We start from the raw sequence: 24,812 nt of genomic DNA on the forward strand, positions 1-24,812 counted from the left end.
CTAAATAAAAAGTAATATTTTATTTCTGGTATTATCACTTACCAAAAGTTTATCAAAGTACTGAATATCATCAGGTTTTAAAAATGGAAGATTTCCAGATGGTTGGTCATTAACACTTTTCATAGTTCTATCTTCAGTTTGCATGTGGAAACCTGTCATACCACCCAAAGGTGTTGGAGTTGCTGTCAGCTTTCGAGCTGGAGTTCGAATAGGAACATATCCAGCTGGAGGGGGAAGTACCTAATACAGTTAAAAGACAGTTTAGGATTTTCTTAACTTTACATAGTAAATAATAACAAAAATGAATAATATTTGCAGTTAAGATGCTTTTTTCTTAGAGGCAAGAATTAATTAACATCAATCCCATTTTTCTATCTTATTTATAAGTTTAAAATATACAAGTATTACTACTTCTCATCAAATTTAAATTTAAGTGTATTAGAAGTGTGGGGAAATGAGGAGATACACGAAGTGGGCTTACAAATTCTGATCACTTTCAAACATTAGTCTATATAAACATGTTGGTGAACCAATGTCATATAAATGGAAATAAGCTCAAAGTGCACATGATGTATAAAAGATTATATTTTAGGAATAAATTAAAAATAATTCATGTAAACCTCTACGAAAACAAATCTTAATATTTAAGTCGTTCTACAAAAATGAGTGACTGCATAAAAAAACCAAAATATTCACCAAAGCCCTGTAAATACACACCATTTGACTAAACCCAAAAAATTCACTCAAGAGTCACAAAAGAGGGCTTCCCTGGTGGTGCAGTGGTTGGGAATCCGCCTGCCAGTGCAGGGGACACGGGTTCGAGCCCTGGTCCAGGAAGATCCCACATGCCGCGGAGCAGCTAGGCCCCTGCACCACGGCTGCTGAGCCTGCGCTCTAGGGCCCGCGAGCCACAGCTGCTGAAGCCCACGTTACCTGGGGCCCGTGCTCCGCAACAAGAGAAACCACCGCAGTGAGAGGCCCGCGCACTGCAACGAAGAGTGGCCCCCACTCACCACAACTAAAGAAAGCCCGCGCGCAGCAATGAAGACCCAGTGCGGCCAAAAATAAATTAATTAATTAATTTAAAAAAGAAAAAAGAAAAAAGATGTAATGACTATCCTCTTAGAAAAAAAAAAGAAAAAACTTGTATTAGAAAAAAAAAAAGATTCGCAAAGGAGGATTTTCCCCCTCCTACTGATACACAAATCAGTGAATGCAATTGTGGCAGACACTTGGCCAGTCAATAGGAGGCTGGAGAGTGACTATACCCACAGCATTACACGGAGGGTACAAGAAGTTATAATGCAGTAAATTCATGCATACTTGAAACAAATACTCTAACACAAACCTAATGAGGGGGTAGGGGGAATACATACATACAAACTGTTAAAAAAGCAATAAGCATTGGCAGAAAAGGCTCTGTAAAGGCCATCGAATGACTTAGGTTCCAGCCCTGTCATAACATCAGCTATGTGACCGCTTTTAGACCCGCAAAAGGTCCTTGAGTAACAGGTACCTAGAAGATTTTAGAGTTCAAAATGAACTTCAAGTTGCTATGGTAAAGAGAGAACATAACATTCTTCGTGTCCACTGGCAACCCATGAACTAACTACACAAGATTTTGTGAGACACCAAGTAAAATAACCATGATCTAATGTTGGAAACGAAATATACTTGGAAACAGCTAAAGAATGAAATGGCAGTAGTAAATTTGAGCAAGGCCAATGCAAACTTGACCAGTTAGCATTTTCAAAGAATATTTAAAATAAAATCCAGGGAATTCCCTGGTGGTCTAGTGGTTAGGACTCGGAACTTTCACTGCCGGGGCCCGGGTTCGATCCCTGGTTGGTGAACTCAGACCCTGCAAGCCACGCAGCGTGGCCAAAAAAAATCCATATCCTAAAAACCACCACACTCATATTCACTGTTTTTACCTTATATCCTTCTGGGAACATAGCATCTAATTCTTCATCAGACAACGGGCGATTTCTCTCATCAATTTCTCTCTCCCACCGCCAAGCCTGAAGCTGTTCAGGAGTCATACTCATTATGTGACCTACCAAAAAAGCAAATTTCTGTAACAATCTCTGTAGTGCAAGACTTTTATCATTACACAGATCCTTGGGATATAAAATAGTTAAAATCAATTCTAACATTTAATTGTTTACATTATAAACTCAAACCAAGACTTTTTACATCCTGTTATTCTTGCTAAAAATAGGCATTAATGGCACACAGAAAAACCACAAAGAAAAAATTCAAAATACTAACAAGGGGAAAAAATTATTTCCAATGATAAAGTTTCTACCTGGAGTAGGGGTAGCCATGTTCATGGCTGGCGTGCCAATTGGTGTCTTTCCAGGGGTCAGAACAGGAGTGCTTCCACCCATCTGACTAGCTGGTGTTTCATCCCAACGTGATTTTCTTTTACTGGCTCCAGGAGTTGGTGTTTCACCAATGGAATCTCCACCTCGATCTGTTCGAGGAGTCTCAGCCCATCCACTTCCATGTCCAGGAGTATCTTTAAAGAAAAAGAGTGAATAAGCCTAAAATTTTAACCACTGTCAAAAAATGACTATTTTCAGACAACTAACATACTCAAACTGACCAACTTCAGAGGATATTCCTAAAATGGAGACACATTTAAGTTTTAGTGTTTCATTTCATATTTATTCTCCTTGACTGTATCTTTTCCACGGTTTACTAAAACAATAAATGGTAACCATCGAGGAACAGGAAAACAGAGCAAAGGATTTTTTCAACCACCCACAACATCACAACCCAGAGACAGCCACTTCATGTATCTTGGGCCACCTTTCATTTCTCCATGGAGTGAGATTACTCTGCATGCACCATTCTATACTGCCTCTCTCATCCATTATATTTTTTTCCGGGTTTTTTTGGGCTGCGCCGTGCAACCTGTGGGATCTTAGTTTTAGTTCCCCGACCAGGGATGGAACCCGGGCCCCTTCAGTGAAAGCACCAAGTCCTAACCACTGGACCACCAGGGAATTCCCTACATTACATGTTAAGCACTCTGCCCTATCATTAAAAATTCTTTATAAAATTTTAATATAGCAGATGTAATGTTAAATCTTAACTTCCCAATGCTAATCTCATAAACAGTTAATGAAATACAGCTTTAGAGAGTTTACACAAAAAACAAGATATTTAGGCAAATTTACACAGACAGAAAGTAAATGAGAGGTAACCAGAGGCTGGGAGGAGCAAGAATGGAGAGTTATTGCTTAATGGGTACAGTTTTTGTTTGGGATGATGAGAAAGTTCTAGAAATGAATAAAGGTAATGGTTGCACAACACTGTGAATATACTTAATGCCACTGAATTATACACTTATAATGGTTAAAATAGTAAATTTTATGTTACATATTTATACTACAATAAAAAACAGGTTATGGCCTACAAACTACTTTCTCCTAATGTTCTTCCTAAAATAAATCTTAAACATCTTTAAGAAGGGAAAAGAATTAGGTATATCATCTGCTCAGTTCTTTATCTGTCCTGAAAGCATCTGGTTATTTATGTCTTCCTAGGACCAGAGAGAACAGATTTTGGCCATGAACACACCACTCATCAAATCAACATTTTACCCACACACACACCCAAACTCCACTAGAAGTACCTCTTTCTGTTTTGGGGGTCTCATCCCATCTGTTTTTACGAGCACTGGAAGTTGCGCCTCCATGACCTGGTGTCGCGTGGCCTGGTGTATCGCCTCGTCCAGGGGTAGCAGCTCCCGCAGGTGTGTGACTAGGTGTAGGATCCCATATTTTTGAGCCTGGGGTTGCTCCAGGAGTCTCACTTCCTTTTGCACGACCTGGTGTCTCATCCCATCTTAAGGAAGGGGTATGTCCAGGGGTCTTAACAGAGCAAAAAAAAATTTATTTCATACACCCACATAAGAATTAGAAAACCTGTTAGGCAAACAAAAAAAATTAAATGTTTTAGTTCATAATTAAGAGAATAGATTATCCTTCTGCTTAAAAGATACCTACTTTCTAGCAAATATGTTTATGACAAAAAACAACTTATTTAATTTGGAGCAATGAAAAAAGCCCTAATTTAAAAAACAATGTATTTTGGGTAATAATCTTGGTTACGCCACTAATGGCCCCGTAACTTTGGGAAAACATTAAGGTTTCTCTGTCAAGAGCTCAAGAATTTCAGCTTTAATTATATCAGCACATCTCAAAACTGGGGCTTAGAGACAGAGACTCATGAGTTCCCACTAAGAATATTTCTGTTTTTGTTCAATTTTGTGTGTGTTTAATTAATTTAAGCATGTTTTGGATCACCTAGGTAAATTATAACTAGATACTGCCACATAATTTCAAATCCTTGAGAAGAGGTTATATTTCTAATCACATCTATAATAATATTACTCTAACTGATGCTGGCAAGATTAGTGAAAAAAGATTAGAAGTTGACTTAAATGATCGAAGGTTCCATGGTAGTGAATAGAGACAAGTAGTGAGCAATATAGGAAATCAAACAGAATGTGAAAGCAAAAGAACCTGCAGAGTTCAGACAATATCATATCAAAAACAGCAGGTGAATTTAGTGAAGCAAAACAAAATCTGTATTTAAATAATTCTGTAAGCTTTGTAGTATACTTTTACATATTTCTTTTAAAGTTGGATGCTCTATCCAACCCAAGAGTTCTATTTAGCTCCATGTTTGCAAATAAGACTCAGTATTTTTTCCTTTCAAAAGATTCTAGGGCTTCCCTGGTGGCGCAGTGGTTGAGAGTCTGCCTGCCAATGCAGGGGACACGGGTTCGAGCCCTGGTCTGGGAAGATCCCACATGCCGCGGAGCAACTAGGCCCGTAAGCCACAACTACTGAGCCTGCGCGTCTGGAGCCTGTGCTCCACAACGAGAGGCCATGATAGTGAGAGGCCCGTGCACCGCGATGAAGAGTGGCCCCCGCCTGCCGCAACTAGAGAAAGCCCTCACACAGAAACGAAGACCCAACACAGCCAAAAATTAATTAATTAATTATTTATTTTTTAAAAAGGAAAAAAAAAGAAGTCTCTGAAGCCACAGATGAATACAGACCAATTAAATCAGACCTCTGGGGGTGAGGCCCGGCACTGGTATTAAAAAAAAAAAAAAGATTCTATGTATTACTCAGGGTTGAGAAATTCTCAGTTAGATGAGTAAAGAACATAAATTGTTCAAAAGTCTCATTTTTAGCAACTGCTCTTCCTGCTCTATCAGGTAGGAAAAATGCTTCCTAGTATCCACTGTAATTCCCACAGTCATAATTAAGATGGAGTTGTGTTAAATGAGAAGCGTGAAAGAAAACATGGTCTGAATCTCTATAGTTTTTATGAGATAGACATCAACTCTTTGGGTCTCCATTTCAGTTAAACAGATACCAGAAGGACAAGTTTCTCTTTCTGTTTTTAAAATTTGCACTGAATGTCAGTTTTTAAAATTTGCACTGAATGTCAACCACGGAATTTAAGTTAGTAATAACATATTATACAGAACCAAATCCTCTCATATATCAGCAAGCAAATGGGAAGTCCTCAAGATCTAAAACTAAACTGTTTGGAAATTATGTGCTAGGTTTAGTGTAGCTCAATTCTGGGTTTGGGAAAACAATGCCATGGCCTGACACATTTTTCCTTATTTGTAAATAAATCTGCAGTAGCCTATGCTAGAGTCAACAGTGACTTAGACTAGGGTGGTGGGGTCATGAAAAGTGGGTAGATCCTGAATATATTTAAAGGTGGGGCCAACAAAATGCATCTGTGGATAGGATGCCAGGGAAGAGAATAAGAGGAGTACAGGATGACCCTGAAATGATTTCTAAGGGTTTGGTTTGAGCCAACAGACATGGGAGCAGGCTGGAGGGAGTGAGTACAGAAAATCAATTTTATTATAAATACTGATTCTGAAATGCCTATCAAATACATATCAAAGTAAATGTGTCAGGTCTGAGGAGCAGAGAAGTAGGGATGGATTTGTAAATTTGGGATTTGTCTTATAAAGATAGTATGTAAAGACAGGAGTGAGATCCTAGGGAGTTAGTTTAGATGCAAAAGAGATCTGAGGACTGAGCATTAGAGTACCCCAAATTTAAGGAAGCTGAGGAAGATCCAGCAAACAAGACTAAAAAGCAGCAGTCACTGAGGTGAGTATTAGGAGAATCAAGAAAGACTGAAGCCCAGAGGCTAGGAAAGAAAAGGGTATCAAGGGACTTCCCTGGTGGTCCAGTGGTTAAGACTCTGTGCTTCCAAAGCAGGGGGCGTGGGTTCAATCCCTGGTTGGGGAACTAAGATCCCACATGCCATGAGGCGCAGCCAATAAATAAATAAGTAAATAAATAAATAAATCTTTTTGGTTTAAGAGGGTATCAAAGAATGTCGAATGCTACTGATATGCTGCGTAATATGAGGGTTGAGACTTATCTTTGGATTTAGCAACGAGGAGGTTAAGTCATCTTGACAAAAGAGGATTTGGTGGAGCGGTGCAGGCAAAAGCACCAGAGCACAAGTATAGATACACAACTCATTCAAAGCATTTTGTGGTAAAAAGAGAAAGAAATGGGATGGTAGCTGGAAGGGGAAGTAAGGGTCAAGAGAAGATTTCTTGTGGTATCTTCTTTTTTTTTTTTTTTTTAAAGATGAAGATCAGTAAAATGTGTTTGCTGATGATAATAATCTAGAGTACAGAGAAAAAAACTGATGTTACATGAGAGTCCTTGAGTAATAAGAGATGGGAAATGGCACATAAGCAGATGGGTTAGCTTTAAATGGTCAACCAGTACCAACAGTTCATATCACAAGAGAAGGAAAAGCAGAGTAGATGAGAACATATACAGGCATACCAGTAGATTTCACAGTGGGAATATGTATACTTTTTTCTTTTTAATTGTTCTTATTTGGGGTGAGAGGGAAATAGAAAGCAACGTCATAAACTAAAAAGGAAGCAGCTAAGGAGGTACTAAAGGTTTCACAGAGCATAAACAATTCATCTGAAGGAGAGGGGGACAGAGTTATTGCTTAATGATCACAGAGTTTCCTTGAAGTGATGAAAAAGTTTTGAAAATAAATCATGGTGGTGCTTGACGCACATTGTGTCATCAATACCACCGAACTGTACACTTAAAAATGGTTTAAAATGGCAAATTTTATATACATTTTACCACCAAAAAAAAGTTTCTAGGAAAATCAACTGACGAAGGAAACGCAGTCGCGTTATGTATCTGACACCTGTGGTCAGAGATTTAAATTATCCATCTAAAAAATGAGGAAGACCACTGTGTTATACTCAACCTCCACATAATGTGACATACTTACATATCTATAACTAATATTCCAAAAGGAACACTCCTTTACCCTTTATGTTATGAACTGAACTATGTCTCCACCAAAAGTCATGTCGAAGCCCTTATCCTCACTGTAACTGTACTTGGAGATTGGGCCTTTAGTGAGGTAATGAGGCTAAATGAGGTCACAAGGTTGGACATGAATCTGATAGGACTGGTGTCCCTATAGGAAAAGAGACACCAGAGCTCCCTCGCTCTTTCCACGTGTGCAAAGGCCTCCTGAGGACACAGCAAGAAGGCAGATGTGTGCAAGCCAGAAAGAGAGCTCTCACCAGACACTAACCCTGTTGGCACCTTGATCCAGAACTGTGAGAAAATGTCTTCTGTTTAAGGTACCCAGTCTCTGGTTATCTTGTTGTGTCAACAAAACCAGACTAATATATTCCATGAGAAAAATAAATTTAAAACAGTAATAATAAAAAATAATAAAAAGAAATTACCTCTGCTTGATCCCAACTTGACAGCTTTTTTGGAGTGGCACCAGGAGTCTGATCAGCTGTTTGATCCCAACGCCGCTTTCGTTTTGAGGGGGGCTGGGATGCTGCTGCTCCGTTGACGACCTTTAGCTCTCCAGCTTTAGCTTTTTCTGCTAGCTGTTGCCTAATTTCTCTCTGAAAAATATTTGAATAAACAGTGAGCATCTTTAAAACATTTTCCATATATTTTTATATCATTAGTAGAGCCATTTCCATATAATGCCATTTTATTTTTCACTCATTCTCCTTTCTATGCTACTGGTAGACCCATTCCTTATTTTCCCTCTCTTTCCTGTATTTTCAAGTTTTATACACTGTCTTTCTGCACAATAGATGAGCAAATACAGAATTTATTACATAGAGCACACTGCTTTATATACAGTTAACGAAGTAAAATCTTCAGTCAATGGTAGTGAACCAAAATGCTTCCAATGAAAAACATAAAACTCATATAAATAAGTAATTAAGACTATGTAATAAGTTAGAAAAATAATAAGTGAAATTTTCAAAATTTTGTTATAACTATGAAATATTATGTATAATATAGTCGCAACAAATACACATTTATTTAGCCTATGATTTTAAAGTAGGGTTCCATTTACCACATTTAATTCATCCAACAAACAAATCTATTATATATTTATAATAAAATTATGAAGATTAACTATTAAAACAAAACACAGCAATCTCTGCAGGCCAGCAAGAATTCGTTAGAATTCTCCACCCATATTAAAACTAAATTTTATGGAAGAATTAGAGGCTTTTCAAAAAATGATTTTACTCTTTGACTTTTCCCTTACACGCTGACTTCAGGCACACACCATCAATCCACCCCCAGATATATCCACTGTAAGATATATATGCATATACATGTGGCCAAGGGGCCAGGTACTAGAAAAGGATAGTATAGAAATATGAAAAGCTTAATTTGGGAGGTGTTAGAATTTTGAATAAGGTTCTTTCTCAACTTAATTTTTATTAATAATGTTAAAATATTACTTGTGCAGCAAATAAAAAGGAAACATAAAAGTCTCTTAATCTCAACTTTCTTTACATTCTTTCAACACCATTAAAATAAAAAGCAGGTTCACAGACCTCTTCTTTAGTTAAATGTTGTTCTCGCATTACATCCATGTAAGTCCTAGCATTCATTTTAGGATCAGGGGTCTTCCCTCCTGCAGAAAAGAACAGCAACAGGACAAGAGTACAATAAATAAAAGATAATTAGGTTCAACTGATTTATCTGCCCTGCTCTAATATTACATTATTCCAAAATCATTTAATTTATTTTTTGATGGAAAACTTTAATAATTACACATCTTACTTTTTATTGAGTTTGCTGATCAATTTAACCTGTTTGAACACAAACATATCTACAGCAGTTTAAAACAAATATTTTAATGCATATAAAAACAAAATGACAGCACAGTTTAGAGTCTTCAGAAGTGATGGGTTCCTGGGTTGCTAATCCGGAATACGTACACTTTCGTGCCTTTGTCTCCATCAGCAGTTCTGACTTCAAGCAGCAGAATAGAAGCCTAGAAAATTATCTCTTTACCATTAGTAACACTTTGGAAAGATATTTATATTCAAAACATTACCTGTTGCAAGCTGTTAAAATCCTGACTACAAGTAACTATGACTAGATAAGTTCTTCATACAATGTTCTAAAACAGTTATAGTTTAGAAAATCTGATTTTTAAAAATATACCTCTAATCTTATTCTGATGTCATGTTACTAAAAAGGGCTTCATGATTTTTACGTTTTCTTGACCCAGAAACATATTTTTTTTTCTTAGAAAGTATAAATAACAACTGGAAACATATTACTTGAAATATATTACTTCTACCAGTTATTATGATGCATACAGAAAAAAAGTGGTGTACAAAGAGATGTGTTAGTCTCTTGGTTAAAGTTTCAGTATTTGCTTTTCAAACTTCAAAATATCTTAAAGAAGCCCAAACAATATATAACAAGATTCACAGAGGCACACTATGTTTTAGAAATGTGATAATTAGCTATACAAGTAGTATAGCATCACAATTTAGGAAAAACTAATAAAGGTCTAAGACATTTCCTATGCTGAAGATCATGCCCAATTGGTAGTGTCATTCTTTCTGACACTATCTCTGATAAGACTTCCTTTGGAATACTTTTTCACCATAATCTAGAGAGGATGTGTTGAACTGCACCCTTAAGAATGCAGACAGGACTGGCATATAGCAGTACTGCTGTAGGAAAGAAATTAAGGACAGTTAGTATGGGCCTGTGAATTCTGACATACATGTTTAAATCAATTACAATTATGCAAGTAAAAAAAAGAATATCCCTACTAATTCATGCAGGCTGAAAGTCTAATTTGTAAACCTGCAGCAGAATCTAATTTTAAAAAACAGGCACCTAACTTTGATCTTGAAACTCACTCACCTGAGGAAAGCTTCCATCAGGCTCACTATGCCCCTTGTGCTGACTTGCACACTAAAATTAGCAAAACAGACTCCAACTATTAAAAATATCAAAGTCTTTGTATACATACTTTTGTTTTAACTTTAAGTATGCTTAGAGCAAAGTAGGTGAATTTACTAAACTATATTTAGAGCAATATGAGGGGAGCTCTAATGTGGAAACAGTTTCTCAAAAGTAACAATCCTAAAAATCTAAGACTTGGAATGAAAACTTTCAATAATTTGAAAGTATTTTGAGCAGAAAAACACATTTGTTCAAAGTAAAGAAAGCGTACCCAAAACAAAAGTAAAAGAAAAACCTTTAACCCTTTGCGTTTCTATGGCATTGGCTCATTAGTTTCTTGTCCTTCTACCTGGAAAGAAAACTGGCATTATAAAGATGAAGAATATGGCATCTGTGACTTCAACCAAATCTATACAAATCTATAATAAGGGGGATTTTTAAAAAGAAAAGCAAATTCATAAGCATGCCAAAAAAAATCAAAGGGCTAAAGACAACTTAACACAAATAAATTTCTGAATACTTATAGAAAAGTGGGAAAGAATTACCATCTGCAAAAGGATCAAGACGCTCTGGGGAAATTATCATGGTCCGCCTGTGCTTTTTGTATTCATCTTCCCGATCTGCAATCTTTGGAGGTCGGTGCTCAGCAAATGGATCATACTGAAAAAAGGTATGTCTCACTTAATACTCACTTATTAAATAACCAAAGAGAATGTCACAAACAAAAATCAGAACATTATAAAACATGTAAAAATGTTTAATAAATGCCTATTAATATTATGTACCATTTTTCAGATAAATGCTAATGTTTTAAAAAATAAGGCATATGGAAATAAGACAATTTCCATAGTTCAATCCTTCACGAAATGATCACCTTTTTGAAATAAACTATTATTTCTAATTCTCCCAAATCAACTCTCCTCAGAACATTGTAATAACTCAATTCCTAAAATATGTGACTTTCCATTGGAATTGAGACGTTCAGTTTTCTTTAGCTGAATAAACTCTGGTTTTAACTTAAAAAAAAAAAAAAGTCACCTGTTCTGTTGACTGTGGTATATCATTAAGCAATGCCACAGGGGCATGATATCCTGGCTTCTTCTGACCAAGCAAACTTGTAGATGATGAGTAGTCATCGTCATCCTGCAACAAATGCCCCCAGAAAGCCACAAACAAAAATGTTAGAACTTAAAAACTAGAAAGAACACACAAAGATTCAATATGAAATCAAAAGACAATGTGATGAAACTTGTTAACACTTAGGTTTTCTTTTCAACTCAAAAAGCTAATAAAGAAATTTAGTTCTATATACTCTTTTAAAAATACTAAACAAGGAATCCTTTCTGTAAATAAAGTAGGTATGGACTAGAAAAACCTGAGCATTTCATCTTCTCAACAGAGGGCATGATGAAATTTGTTTTCAAATTTGGAAAACTACAAACAGCTTATTTAGAACTCTCCAGTTTCCTTGTTTTTTTAACTTTTTTAAAAACATGATTTAACCACAGAAACAAGTAAAATGTAATTAATTTTAAATGTATTTATTTCCCTAATAGTACGTTTAAACAGAACAATGTTACATTATTATTTTACTAAAGGAAAAAGTGCAACAATGGATAGATCTCAAGAAGATCTTAACACCTCATTAATTTTACTCAAAAATGAAATGACAATTTCCTGCTCAGCTTCTAGAACACAGAGCCATCACTGCCTCTTACCATTAAGGTACGATAATGCAAATATAAGCCTGATCGGCTTCTGGAAATTTTGCCTTTGGAACTTTAAAATTTTTCTTAAAAAAAAAAAAGTTCTAACCATAAAATTAAATATGGCTTGAATTTCATAAAAATAACAAGTTTCATAATCTATGTACATAGATTACTGAACCACATGAAAATGATCAGCTATTTCACCAAATTTGGATGTTTGAAATGGTGTGACAAAATATAAGCTATGTGGAATATATGAAAACACTTTGAGATGTATTTCAAAATGAGAGGCAGTCACCCTTCAGAGTAACTAAATTAGGCATGAAAAGCCCATTAATATGAGTAACAAGAAACAGTCCACTTATGTTAAGATGCCAAGGGGGGAAAAAAAGCACCAAGTTTTTTGGAAACAAATCAGAAATCAAAAGTCACAAGCACAGGCGGCTGTTTAAAATGAAGTCACTTCTCACTGGGCTACTCTAGACAGAGCTCAGTAGGTAACAATAAGGATTTACTTTACAATGGTTAATGATTTCCAGGTGCTTGGCTGGATAAACAAACTAGTTTTAACATAAAGATCCAGAACTGAGCACTTCCAGAAGTTTCTTAGAAGGACACTTTTGACAGTTTTATCCTCCCAAAGGAAGATCTCCCAATCTCTAAGATGTCTGTCCAGATTAAACCAGATGACTCAAAACAGAAGATTCCTTTATATTTCTTGCTCTCCGTCAAAAAAATGCTTGGACTGTTTATATACTTTGTAACTTACATCTTCAAGTTCAGTTGCAGCAATAGATGTCACGTATCCAGCAAACCTGCTGTCACTTCCACCATAAATTTCCTGGTCATAATAACCTGTAGAATCAAGGCCCACTCCTTGAGCTTCATCAAGAGCTGCCTTCTTGCCTTGAATTTCTCGAATCTGTGCTTCAATATCTATAAGAAAATTAATAAAATCCTCAATCTCATTTTCCAAAGAGAACTCAACACAATGCATTTTTCTACTGAGTATTATCAAAAACTCTTCTAAATACAGAAACTTCAAAATAATCATTCCATAAGGAGTTGGAGTAACTACACAAAGTATTGATTTTTAATAAATTTAATACCTCTCCACCCAATAGACAATACTTATGCACACAGGAGATGCTTACTATTTCAGCAACTACAAGTTACCCTCACCTTAAAAATGGGTTACCAAAGTTTATTAAACTACCGCTGAATTCTAACCTTTTCTCGCTTGAAAAAATAATACTGTTAATGTTGATTAAGGGACCAAGAACAACACTCAAGATTATTTAAACTCAACACTACCAGAAAGGTAAAAACAGTACTGCGGAGAGTAGTTCGCAAACCTAAACGTGCAACAGATCATCTACAGGTTCTGATTTTGTTAGAATGCAGTAGGCCTGTATCATATCAGACCCAAGTTTCTGCATTCCTAACAAGCTCCTAGGTGATGTCCTAAACATCTTCAACAGCAAAACAATAAAGGATAAAATCTAAATTCTTAAGCACATAATACAGAGCCCTACACAGTTTGGCTGCAACCACCATCACATTAGATTTATGATTAAGAGTCTGAGCTTAAGTCTGACTCAAAATGTATGCCTTCAAAGGCTCTTTCTCTGATAATTAATACGTTATTTAACCTATGTATCTCAGTTTCCTACAACATAAAGTTTTGTTTTAAGGATTGAAGGACATAATGAGCATGAAACACTTAAGCATTCAATGAATGAATTAACTCTTGCCATGTCTCACTCCCCAAACACCGTGTCTAGCCATAGGTCTGACATTCAGAAGATGCACATGGTTGACTTCCCTGATGGCGCAGTGGTTAAGAATCCGCCTGCAATGCAGGGGACACAGGTTCGACCCCTGGTCCAGAAAGATCCCACATGCCGCAGAGCAACTAAGCCCGTGAGCCACGACTACTGAGCCTGAGCTCTAGAGCCTGGGAGCCACAACTACTGAGCCCGTGTGCTTCAACTGCTGAAGCCCGCACGCCTAGAGCCCATGTGCTGCAACAAAAGAAGCCACCCCCACGAGAAGCCTGCACACTGCAACGAAGAATAGGCCCCGCTCGCCGCAACTAGAGAAAGCCCATGCACAGCAATGAAGACCCAAAGCAGCCAGAAAAAAAAAAAAAAGATGCAAATGTGGTGAATGAAGTATCAACTCTTCTTAACTGCTTTTTTAATGTTTAATTTTTCAAGACTGAAAAAAATTAAAGCAGTACAATGAACACCCACATACTCTTCACTTACATTCCTCAACTGTTTATGTACATAAGACATAAAGCAAATACATGTGTGTGTACATGCAACTTTTCTAAACCATTTAAAACCCCTAATATTTCAGCATGTATTTCCAGATCTAGAACATTCTCTTACATAACCACAATAGTATTAACATGCTCAAGAAATTAAACCTAGATATGACATCATCTAAAATACAATCCAGTTTCATATCTCCCCAATGGTCCTAGTAATATCCCTCATAGATGGTCCCTTCTTTGATCCATGATCCTATCAAGAACCACACATTGCATTTAGTTGTCATGTCTCTTCAGTCTCCTCTGAATACAGACTAGTCTTCCAACCTTTTTTTAAGTCTTTCCAGACAACAGATAACTTTAAATTACAAATTAATGTTTCATTTTAATAATATAAATAACATATACATGTGTAAAGAAAAAGAGTTTCTACTGCCAGTGATCTGTTGCCAAACAGATGTTTCAATTTGTGCTAGCTTGTGCTAGCTCATTACCTTCAACTGAATTAAGTCATTTAAAAAGCTTTTAAATGCTCATTTACTAGTTTGCAAGGACCAAAAGGAAAAAATCCAAGTGGCACAAATGCCCAACCCTCCCCCAGCTAAGGGAGAAAACCTTCTCTAGTTCCTCAAGATAGGGTGTGGTTTAAAGTAGAAAAGGTAATAACATTGTCTAGTCTGAGGCACAGCTTGTGGGAGCAAGTCTCAGAAACTCAATATAATGCAATAGGGTTAATACTGAAATTAGCAGTCCCAGTTTGTAAACACATCTCAAAATTTTTATAGTGTGTCACAGCACCGCCATCACCACGCATTTTTCCTGCATTTCTCCCCTCAAAACTGTTACAGCAGCCCAGGCAGCCAGGGGCCTCCACCACGATTAATCACAAACAGAAATATTCTCATTTGAGCTGGGTGATTCATTTTATTCTCTCTACTGTTGCTTCTGTTTTAAGTATTTACATACATACACACACACACACACACACACACACACACATAAAGTTTTAACCCGTATTTGCTCCTTTCCCTCACCCGCTAGGAACACTTTTTCCCCTGGTATAATACAAAGAAACCTCTCAGGGATTAGTAGATTGGCTAAAGGGTGAGTGGAGATCTACCCTTCATTTTTTCCTTTTTTGAGCATTTCCATTTCAGCAATGTTTGAGGCTTTTTTTTTTTTCTTCCAACCACTAGGTACATGAATCACTTTTAAGTAAACAGGTTCTTTTAAAGAACCACAAATGCTACCGCCATCAGGATCCAGGCAAGAAACATAAACGGGTCAATCAGGCCAGCCAAATAGTATGCAATCTCCCCTCTACAGCATCAGTGTGGTCTACTGACCATTTACATCGAAATCACCTGGGGCACCTGTTACATACAAGGACAGACTCCTAAGCCTCAGACACACTAAATCAGAACCTCCAATGTATGAGCCCAGGCTTCCACATTATTAATAACCCCCCCAGGAAACTCATACCTAGCCCATCATCCCTCCATTTCCAGCCCCAGCCCACTCTCACCAAAATCACCAATTTTATACTTTCTTCTAGGTCATATACAACTAAAAAACCATAAAGGGGCACTGTTTCATGAAAATTGCATCCCATCACACCTATCACTGTGCAGCATGCTGCCCCCCCAACACATCACAGACAGTTTGATTTTCCTTCTAAAGAACTTTTCCATTTTTCACCAGCTATTATCCTTTATTTGGATAATATATTTATTCAGAAACTACTTTCATCTACTGCATTTTACCCACTGATTTTATGTCCTTACTGATTAGCAACAGTTTTCTTACAAAGGTACACAAATATTGAATTAGCATTTGTATAAAGCCTATATGGACTGTGACTGGCTACTTATGGAATCAAAATTTAGCAACAAAATTACCTGCCTCAAGGTCTCCTGGGGCTAGGCAGCTGTTCATAGTTACATTCTGAGGGCGGGGTTCATTACTAAATTTCAACAGGTTATGTAGTTCAACCAGTTACTATTTCTGTATCTTTTTTTTTTTTTAATTTTTTATTTATTTATTTATTTATGGCTGTGTTGGGTCTTCGTTTCTGTGGGAGGGCTTTCTCTAGTTGTGGCAAGCGGGGGCCACTCTTCATCGCGGTGCGCGGGCCTCTCATCGCGGCCTCTCTTGTTGCGGAGCACAGGCCCAGACGCGCAGGCTCAGTAATTGTGGCTCACGGGCCCAGTTGCTCCGCGGCATGTGGGATCTTCCCAGACCAGGGCTCGAACCCGTGTCCCCTGCATTGGCAGGCAGATTCTCAACCACTGCGCCACCAGGGAAGCCCTATTTCTGTATCTTTATCTGTATGCATTAAAGTCCAAAAAGCTAGTGGATTTTGTTTTGCATTGTAAACTGCAGCACATTTACAAAAATTGTGTTATCCACAAAATTACAATAGATGCCACAAAACTCAGCAGTTATACAAGTGACAGAATTAAAAACTAGAAAACCCTGTAATTATTTCTTAATAAAACTTGTGCCAAAATACCAAACATAATACAATCAAATATTTATGAGCAAACAAATGTATCAATACATTCATAAATAAGGTAACTTTGTTTTGTTTCCAAAATAAATAAAATTTGTGGAATACAGCAAAATATTAAGAATTGGTAAAGCTGGGCAATGGGTTACACTATGTTCCTAACATTTTTTCCTACACTTCCCTGTACTATATTTCATAATAAAAATATAACTTTCAATCTGTAAAAGTCATTAAAAGTAATTTTTCTAATTTTTCTCCCCAGCAAGGGTTTATAAAAAACTGGGAAAGAGAAAAAAGTTGTCTTTAACTCCTTACTTTCAAAGCTAACACTAAATTACAGCTACTGGTATGCAGGTATTCCTGTACTTTCTTAAAATACGAACTAAAAATAATCAAATAGATAATTTCTGACAGCAAACGAACGCATAAGACTTGTTACCAAGTATGAAAAAAAAATGAGGTAGAATATATTCAAAAGAATAACCAGAGGTCTAAAATATTAAATAAAAGACTTGGACTTCCCTGGTGGCACAGTGGTTAAGAATCCCCCTGCCAGTGCAGGGGACAGGGGTTCGAGCCCTGGTCCAGGAAGACCCCACGTGCCACGGAGCAACTAAGCCCGTGAGCCACAACTACTGAGCCTGCACTCTAAAGCCTGCCAGCCACAACTACTGAAGCCCGAGTGCCCAGAGCTCGTGCTCCGCAACAAGAGAAGCCACCGCACTGAGAAGCCCGTGCACCACAACAAAGAGTAGCCCCCACTCGCTGCAACTAGAGAAAGACCGCACACAGCAAGGAAGACCCAACACAGCCAAAGAAAAAGAAAAAAAAAAATTTAAATAAAAGACTTGAGGCAAACAAAGAAGGAAATGTTTATGCTAATCTCTTTCTGTTCCCACCTAATCCCTTTCCAATTTAGAATCTCTGTAATTCAAGACATTCATATGTGAAAATAAAGAAAAATGAACACTGTCTGCTAGACACCAGAGACTAGGACCTCCTAGTGGCCACACATATGATTGCCAACAGCTGGCACTCTAATCCACCCAAACCCGTAAATATTCCAGTCTTCATGTTGTGTACATCAAGTTTGTACTTTTTTATTACTAAGTAGCATTCCGTTGTACTACAGCGTGTTTACCCATTCTCTATGGGGCATTCAAGTTGTTTGAGTTTGTAGAGGCTACTGTAAACATCAGTGTACAAGTTTTTGTGTGAACACAGGTTTTAATACCACTTGGGTAAATACCTATGAGCAGGATTGCTGGGTCTTATAACAAGTATTTGTTTCATTTTATCACAAACTCTTGGTTTACTTAAGGAAGTTTAAGCACAGAGAAGAACTGAATTATTCTGTACAACATAAGAATTTTGAGAAATGAAATGGAGAAGAGAAATTAAGAGAACAAGTAAAATGAAGAAAAGCTGGGTAAGTGAAATTATAAAATTCCACAGTTTTATAGTGTTAAAGAAAGGGTAACAGAAGGTAGAAACATCTAATACGGATTTCTAAATTATCTGATTGGGCTTCCCTGGTGGCGCAATGGTTGAGAATCTGCCTGCCAATGCAGGGGACACGGGTTCGAGCCCTGGTCTGGGAAGATCCCACATGCCACGGAGCAACTGGGCCCGTGAGCCACAATTACTGAGCCTGTGCGTCTGGAGCCTGTGCTCCGCAACAAGAGAGGCCGCGATGGTGAGAGGCCCGCGCACCGCGATGAAGAGTGGTCCCCACTTGCCGCAACTAGAGAAAGCCCTCGCACAGAAACGAAGACTCAACACAGTCATAAATAAATAAATAAAAGAACGTGAATTTCTTAAAAAAAAATAATAATAAATAAATAATCTGATTATCTGAATGAAAGCTTCACTTCTGTTCTCCACCCAACCCTGCCCCCATCTTCAGTAAAGTCTACTGAGGGGGAAGGAGACTTCTATGGTAGGACTCTTTGTTACTAATGCTGAACACTTAAAAAGAAAGAAGGGATTCCTTATCTTGACAGCAGATTTGGAATCCTAAAATTAAAATTATGCGTAGTCCTTCAAATCCCCGGAATTGGTATAGTCTGGAAGTGGTTAAAAAAAAAAAAGCCTTAGACAAGAAATCAAAGTACTAGTTAAGTATTAGACTTGTATTTACCAAAGAGCCTGAAAGAGACTCACTAAAGGAGGATCCTTGAGGGTAAACTGTCAAAAATGGGGTTTTTCTTAAGTTGATATTCCTATTTTAAGGCATGTCTATCACTGGGAGTCCAAAAAAAAAAAAACAAAGACACACACACACACAAAACTATTTCAGGTAGCAGTTAAGCTTATTAGAAAATTTTGAGAGTATATTCATTGCCATTAAAATTATAGTGGGAGGGGCACCTGAGTTTGCAAGTCCTTTGTTAGATCTCCTTGCCATGGCTAGTCCAACCTAAACCTGAAGTATGATTTCAGAACTGTGCTCACTTCAAAACCCAATAATATTCTTGGAGCTTCCCTTGCTTGTGGGCCTACTGACACCTTGACTGCAGCAGTAGTGGTGGGAGAGTCTAAGAGAAAGTTGTGAGTGTTTTTATTGCCATCTTCTCTTTTCCCTCTAGACTGGGAAACTCTACAGGACAAAGATACTGCAACAAATTAATTGCAAGGAAAAAGAAAAAGAGATGGAGGAACAAAGATTTAAGACTAATCACAATGTATGAACTTTATTTGGAACTTGATTCCCAACACTGATGGATATTTTATTACATTAATTTTAGGTGCAATAATGGTATTTTTTTTCTTATTTGGCCACGCCGCACAGCTTGTAGGATCTCAGTTCCCCGACCAGGGACTGAACCTGGGCCATGGCAGTGAAAGCACCGAATTTTAACCACTAGACCACCAGGGAACTCCCAACAATGGTATTTTTTAAAGTCCTTACATTTTAGAGATACACACTGAAAAATGTATGGATAAAATGATATATCTTGGATTTGCTTCAAAATAATGAGAAAGGTGGAAGAGACCAGTGAAGAGATTAAACAAAAGTGGCCTTGCCTTTACAACTGTTCAAGCTAGATAATTAGATGATGGGCACAACGTGGGGGTTCATTTCACTAATTCTATTTTTGTATACGTTTTCAATTTTCAATAAAAAGTTAAAAATTTTTAAAAGCATAGTTTTAAGTTTCTCCCTTTTTCCTCATTCTTGGTTCTTCTTTCTTCTAACCCTTTGAAACCACACCCTCTGACCCCACGCAACAGAAAATAAAAGCTCTCGCTTCTCTGAAATGGAGTCCTCTGCTACACATAAACAGATTTTAGTTCTTTTACGAAATATCTTTAATTTTAAAAGTTCCAATTCTTTTTTTTGTCATTTTCTTTCTTTTCCAGCTTTACTGATCTTGCAAATGATGGTAACGTAAAATCTTCTAAATGTTAATACACATATTTTAAAAAGTAAATTTGCTCCAATGATCTACAAAAAATGTTATTATTCAATTGAAACCCCTCTTTTTGGAGAGGAATTCTGATCCTAGGGATATTTTCAACTATCAGAGAACAAACCCTTCCCTAGGAGATAGAAGTTAATTAACAGTGTGAGTTAATGAATAAATTTATGAACTGGCCCATTTGAAATCTCAATTCATGCAATAAATAGATTTCCATTTTTCATTTACTTAAAAATTACTGTATTACTTTTATAATCCAAAAAACGTGATAACTTAAAATTCAAAATTATAGACATTTTTCTGACATAAATACATCAAATGTTTTATCTGGGAATTGAGTTTGACATCAAAAGACAGTACTGCTGCAACTAGGGGTCTTTTAAAAGATGGGCAACATCTAACCTACTGTTTGTATTTTAAACTAAGACCTAAATATCAAACTCTGAGATAAACCACCACTGGTCACATCTGATACACCTGTTTAACTGCTCCCCACCAATTCTGTTCTACTGATTTCCCCTTCTGTGCCTTTGCTTTCTTCTATGTCTCAGACATTGCTAAGTCCAGCTTGTAGCACTTCCTCCTCCTTGATACATCTTTATTCCTCTTTTTTTTTTTTTTTTTTTTTTAAGAGGGGAGATTGGCCCAGTACTGGGTTATCTGCCCCCAGTCCTGGAGTTGTGAGAAAGCTGGGAGCTGGAGTGGGGCAGGTGGGAAGCACAGAAAGAGGGAAGAGTTTGTATTTTTTTTTTAAAGAAATCTCCATTTTAATTTTTATTTATTTATTTATGGCTGTGTTGGGTCTTCGTTTCTGTGCGAGGGCTTTCTCCAGCTGCGGCAAGTGGGGGCCACTCTTCATCGCGGTGCGCGGGCCTCTCACTATCGCGGCCTCTCTTGTTGCGGAGCACAGGCTCCAGATGCGCAGGCTCAGCAGTTGTGGCTCACGGACCCAGCCGCTCCGCGGCATGTGGGATCTTCCCAGACCAGGGCTCGAACCCGTGTCCCCTGCATTGGCAGGCGGACTCTCAACCACTGCGCCACCAGGGAAGCCCCTATTCCTCATTTTTAATCTGTATTATTTGCAACGTTCTAATTACTGTTCATTACGTGTTACACAGACACAGCCTTTGGATGTTAATCACTCACTGACACCTTTCAGTCTGGCCCATAAGTGACATCTAATCTCCACCAATCAGAAGCAAGGATTTCTCAAATAAGAGACTTCCAAAAGACATCCAGAAAAATAGAAAGTATATTCTGTATACCAACTCTCAATCCTTTCCTTCAACAAAACCCCACTAGCACAACTAAATATAATGGTAAATTATTTTACTAAACACTACAGATAACAGTTCCTAAATAATTAATTCCTAACTAATATCAACGAAATTCTTAATTCTACAGAAAAAAATTATTTCAAAATCTTTAAGCAATTTTTTTTCCTTTTTATTTTGACTAGCAACATTCATCCTGAGTATCTACAAAACCAAAACAATAACTATTCTGGACACAGGAAAATAAAAATCTCAGAAGATGCAGAGTAACAAAATGATTATTCCAAGCCATTCTGCAAGCAGAGACTAAGGGAGAAAACTTTTTCAGCCTTGTGATGCCCCCCAAAATCCATTCAAGGGATAGTGGCAAAACAAGCCAATATATGGGATTTTTGGATAATCCATCTATTTTCCTTCCCAACAGAAAAGTGTGTATTCCCTCACAGGCCAAAATCACCAACAGCTGAAGAACTGCTGGATGGCAAGATTATGCACATTAATAACTGTATACGGGGCTTCCCTGGTGGCGCAGTGGTTGAGAATCTGCCTGCCAATGCAGGGGACACGGGTTCGAGCCCTGGTCTGGGAGGATCCCACATGCCGCGGAGCAACTGGGCCCGTGAGCCACAATTACTGAGCCTGCGTGTCTGGAGAGGCCGCGATGATGAGGCCCCGCGCACCGCGATGAAGAGTGGCCCCCACTTGCCACAACTAGAGAAAGCCCTCGCACAGAAACGAAGACCCAACACAGCCATAAATAAATAAAATAGTGTTTAAATAAATAAATAAATAAAAATAAAAAGCCAGCTTGTATATCACCTGCTCTAAAAAAAAAAAAATAATAATAATAACTGTATACACTTGACACAATTTAACATGCAGAAAGGGATTATATTCGACTCGGATAAGTCCAGCTCTTTTTATATTTCAACACTGGAAAGCATAAGCCACACTGACCCAGGATAAAAAAATAATTGGGTTGGTTAAAGAGGATGTTAAGGCTTGATCCTAACAGAAATATTTGAAAGGAATATGACAACAAGAAAAAAAAAGTTATCAGTTTGGTTCAATGATGGAAGTAATAGTCTGTGAAAAGAACCACACTGGAAGGTACAACAATAACTTACTTCAGTTTGAATACAATATTACTTACTTCACAAGACTCAATTACAAAGTAGTGATGCAGCCATTACTTTAACAATAAATTAAAATGTTCAACAAAGAGATGTTTTTACCAGCAACATTATTTAGGATGAAAAGATTATATAATCTTTATTTAAAAAGGCAACATGATAGACAACTCTAAGACAAAAATTAAACAGGTATTACACATTTTAAAAAGTTTCTCCAGGGAGTTCTCTGGCAGTCCAGTGGTTAGGACTCGGCACTTTTACTGACGTGGCCCGTGTTAAACCCCTGGTACGGTAACTAAGATCCCGCAAGCCGAGCAGCACAGCCAAAAAAAAAAAAAAAAAAAAAAGTTGCTCCAGTGAGGTTCACATTCAAGACCTCCTCTCAACTGCTTCAATAGCCTAAAAAGTTGCCCTTACTCCCTTCAGGTCATCCTTCACTCAGCAACCAATGACTTTCCTAAATCACATAAGTAATCTGTTACCTGGGAGAATGAGGAGGGCACTTATCCTGTAGATATCTGAAGGCCAAAGTGAAACCTAGCTTAGCATCCAAAGCCTTCCCTAATCTGATGCTAACCTAACATTTCTTCCTCTGAGCTCAGGAGGTTCCCAAAATATAAGTCCTACTTCCCACCTATCTTAGCCAAACAGATGTATCCAAACCTACCCAATCGTTCAAGTTTGTGTTCCCTTTCTATGACACCCTTAATACTTACAGTATAAATTAATCTCTCAATAAGTGTTGATAAAGTATTCAGCATTCATCACACACGAGGTACTGTCGATACCAAAGTACACTTTCTGTACACAACTTCAAAGTGGAAGAGAAAACCTTAACACAATAGAATATTCTAAGTAATAACGATTAATAGAGTGCTGTAGTAGCAGCACAAAAAACAAACACCAAGAAACTAATTCTGCTCCAGGTTATCAGAGATGGCTTAACAAGTGAAAACAGAGATGGACCTTGAAGGACTAGCGTTCACCAGGAAAATGTCATGAGGAAGCAGCAAGAAATTATGTAACATTCATCACTAACATTCATCCCACCGTATTATACTCCTAAGTGATGGACAGTATCTTGTATACAGACGGTATTTAGATATGAAACTGAATGCTCCAACACTTTCTTTATGGCCTCAGCTAATTCATATTGATAGGAAGCATAATCCCAAATAAGAGAGCAATTTTGGTAAATGAATTGCAATCTTCTGTAGACCAAAACTTTCAACTGGGTTTCTAAAACGCAGGAAAACTAATCATAACTTTGATTTTCCTATCCAAAAGTATCTTATGATAAAGATACCAATAAACAAATAATCAAAGCCACAAAATGCCCCAAATAAATAATCTACTCCTGAATAAACAAGAATAGCCAACATCTTTACTTTTTCTAATTATTTTGCAAAGAGTATGTTTGAGATAGTCTAAAGACAGAAATGCCTAAAAAACACTTAGGGGTTAAAACAGTGTTTAAATCCCAAATACCTAACAAGAATAATAAAAATATTAAAGTTATTGCCACTTCATTAGCCTGTTTCGTAAGTTGCAGAAAGCTAGACTTCAGTTCCCATGGGTGATACAATTATTAATAGCCCCAACCAACATTTCCAGATGCATCTACTTTTTCCCTCCTTGCACTCTCTTTTCCTGCTACAGCCAACCACTCAAACACATTTTTCACGACTCACTGCCTAGGTATAAGATGGTCTCTCGGGCTCAAATGTCCTCCCCTAATTTAAAACCGATTGATCCTTTTAGACCAGGGACACCTCACCTCCTCTATGAAACAGCCCTAAGTATAAATTAATTACTCCGTTACCCAGGTTCCCAGAACATGTTGCTTACACTTTTTTTAAGCATTCATTTGCCTCATACAAGAATGAAGATGTATACATATCTGTTTCCCCACTAGGCTGTAAAACTTGATGGCCTTAGTCTTTATTACCTCTCACAGACTAACCCCGAGCCAGGAACCTAGATACGATGTGTGAAATAAAAGTGACTCTTGGAAGCTCGTGTTTGATGAAAATTTCAGATTCCAAGTCAGAAATCAAGGAATGCAGCTCCAACTTCCCATGCCTCGTCTTTTCTCAACAGTGATCCTACTTCCTGTCATTTCTGGATACTCCCTGACGGGGGACTCCAGCCTATACCCAACGTTTTCCTAATGCATACTCTGT

The 24,812-nt window shown here is 37.5% G+C and overlaps 1 protein-coding gene across 5 annotated transcripts in view; it reads right to left on the reverse strand.

The window, feature by feature from the left end:
- The window catches only part of SF3B1 (splicing factor 3b subunit 1), a 39,154-nt gene that overhangs the window by 13,461 nt on the left and 881 nt on the right, over positions 1-24,812 (reverse strand). For 2 of the 5 annotated variants that reach the window (XR_005020666.1, XM_036858576.1), the window contains exons 2-10: positions 12,783-12,949; positions 11,343-11,447; positions 10,850-10,964; positions 8,930-9,009; positions 7,799-7,969; positions 3,644-3,881; positions 2,309-2,521; positions 1,935-2,056; positions 43-240 (exon numbers count right to left, since the gene is read on the reverse strand). Coding sequence is in view for 2 of the 5 variants with exons in the window: in XM_036858576.1 (XP_036714471.1) it covers positions 43-240; positions 1,935-2,056; positions 2,309-2,521; positions 3,644-3,881; positions 7,799-7,969; positions 8,930-9,009; positions 10,850-10,964; positions 11,343-11,447; positions 12,783-12,949 (1,409 nt within the window). In the remaining 3 variants the exon portion in view is untranslated. Of the gene's footprint in view, positions 1-42; positions 241-1,934; positions 2,057-2,308; positions 2,522-3,643; positions 3,882-7,798; positions 7,970-8,929; positions 10,965-11,342; positions 11,448-12,782; positions 12,950-24,812 lie in introns of those variants that run through there. The other 3 variants (XM_036858577.1, XR_005020668.1, XR_005020667.1) reach the window with 3 other exon arrangements.

This window comes from Balaenoptera musculus, chromosome 7 (genome assembly GCF_009873245.2).
Source record: "Balaenoptera musculus isolate JJ_BM4_2016_0621 chromosome 7, mBalMus1.pri.v3, whole genome shotgun sequence".
In the NCBI taxonomy this organism is placed as follows: Eukaryota; Metazoa; Chordata; class Mammalia; order Artiodactyla; family Balaenopteridae; genus Balaenoptera; species Balaenoptera musculus.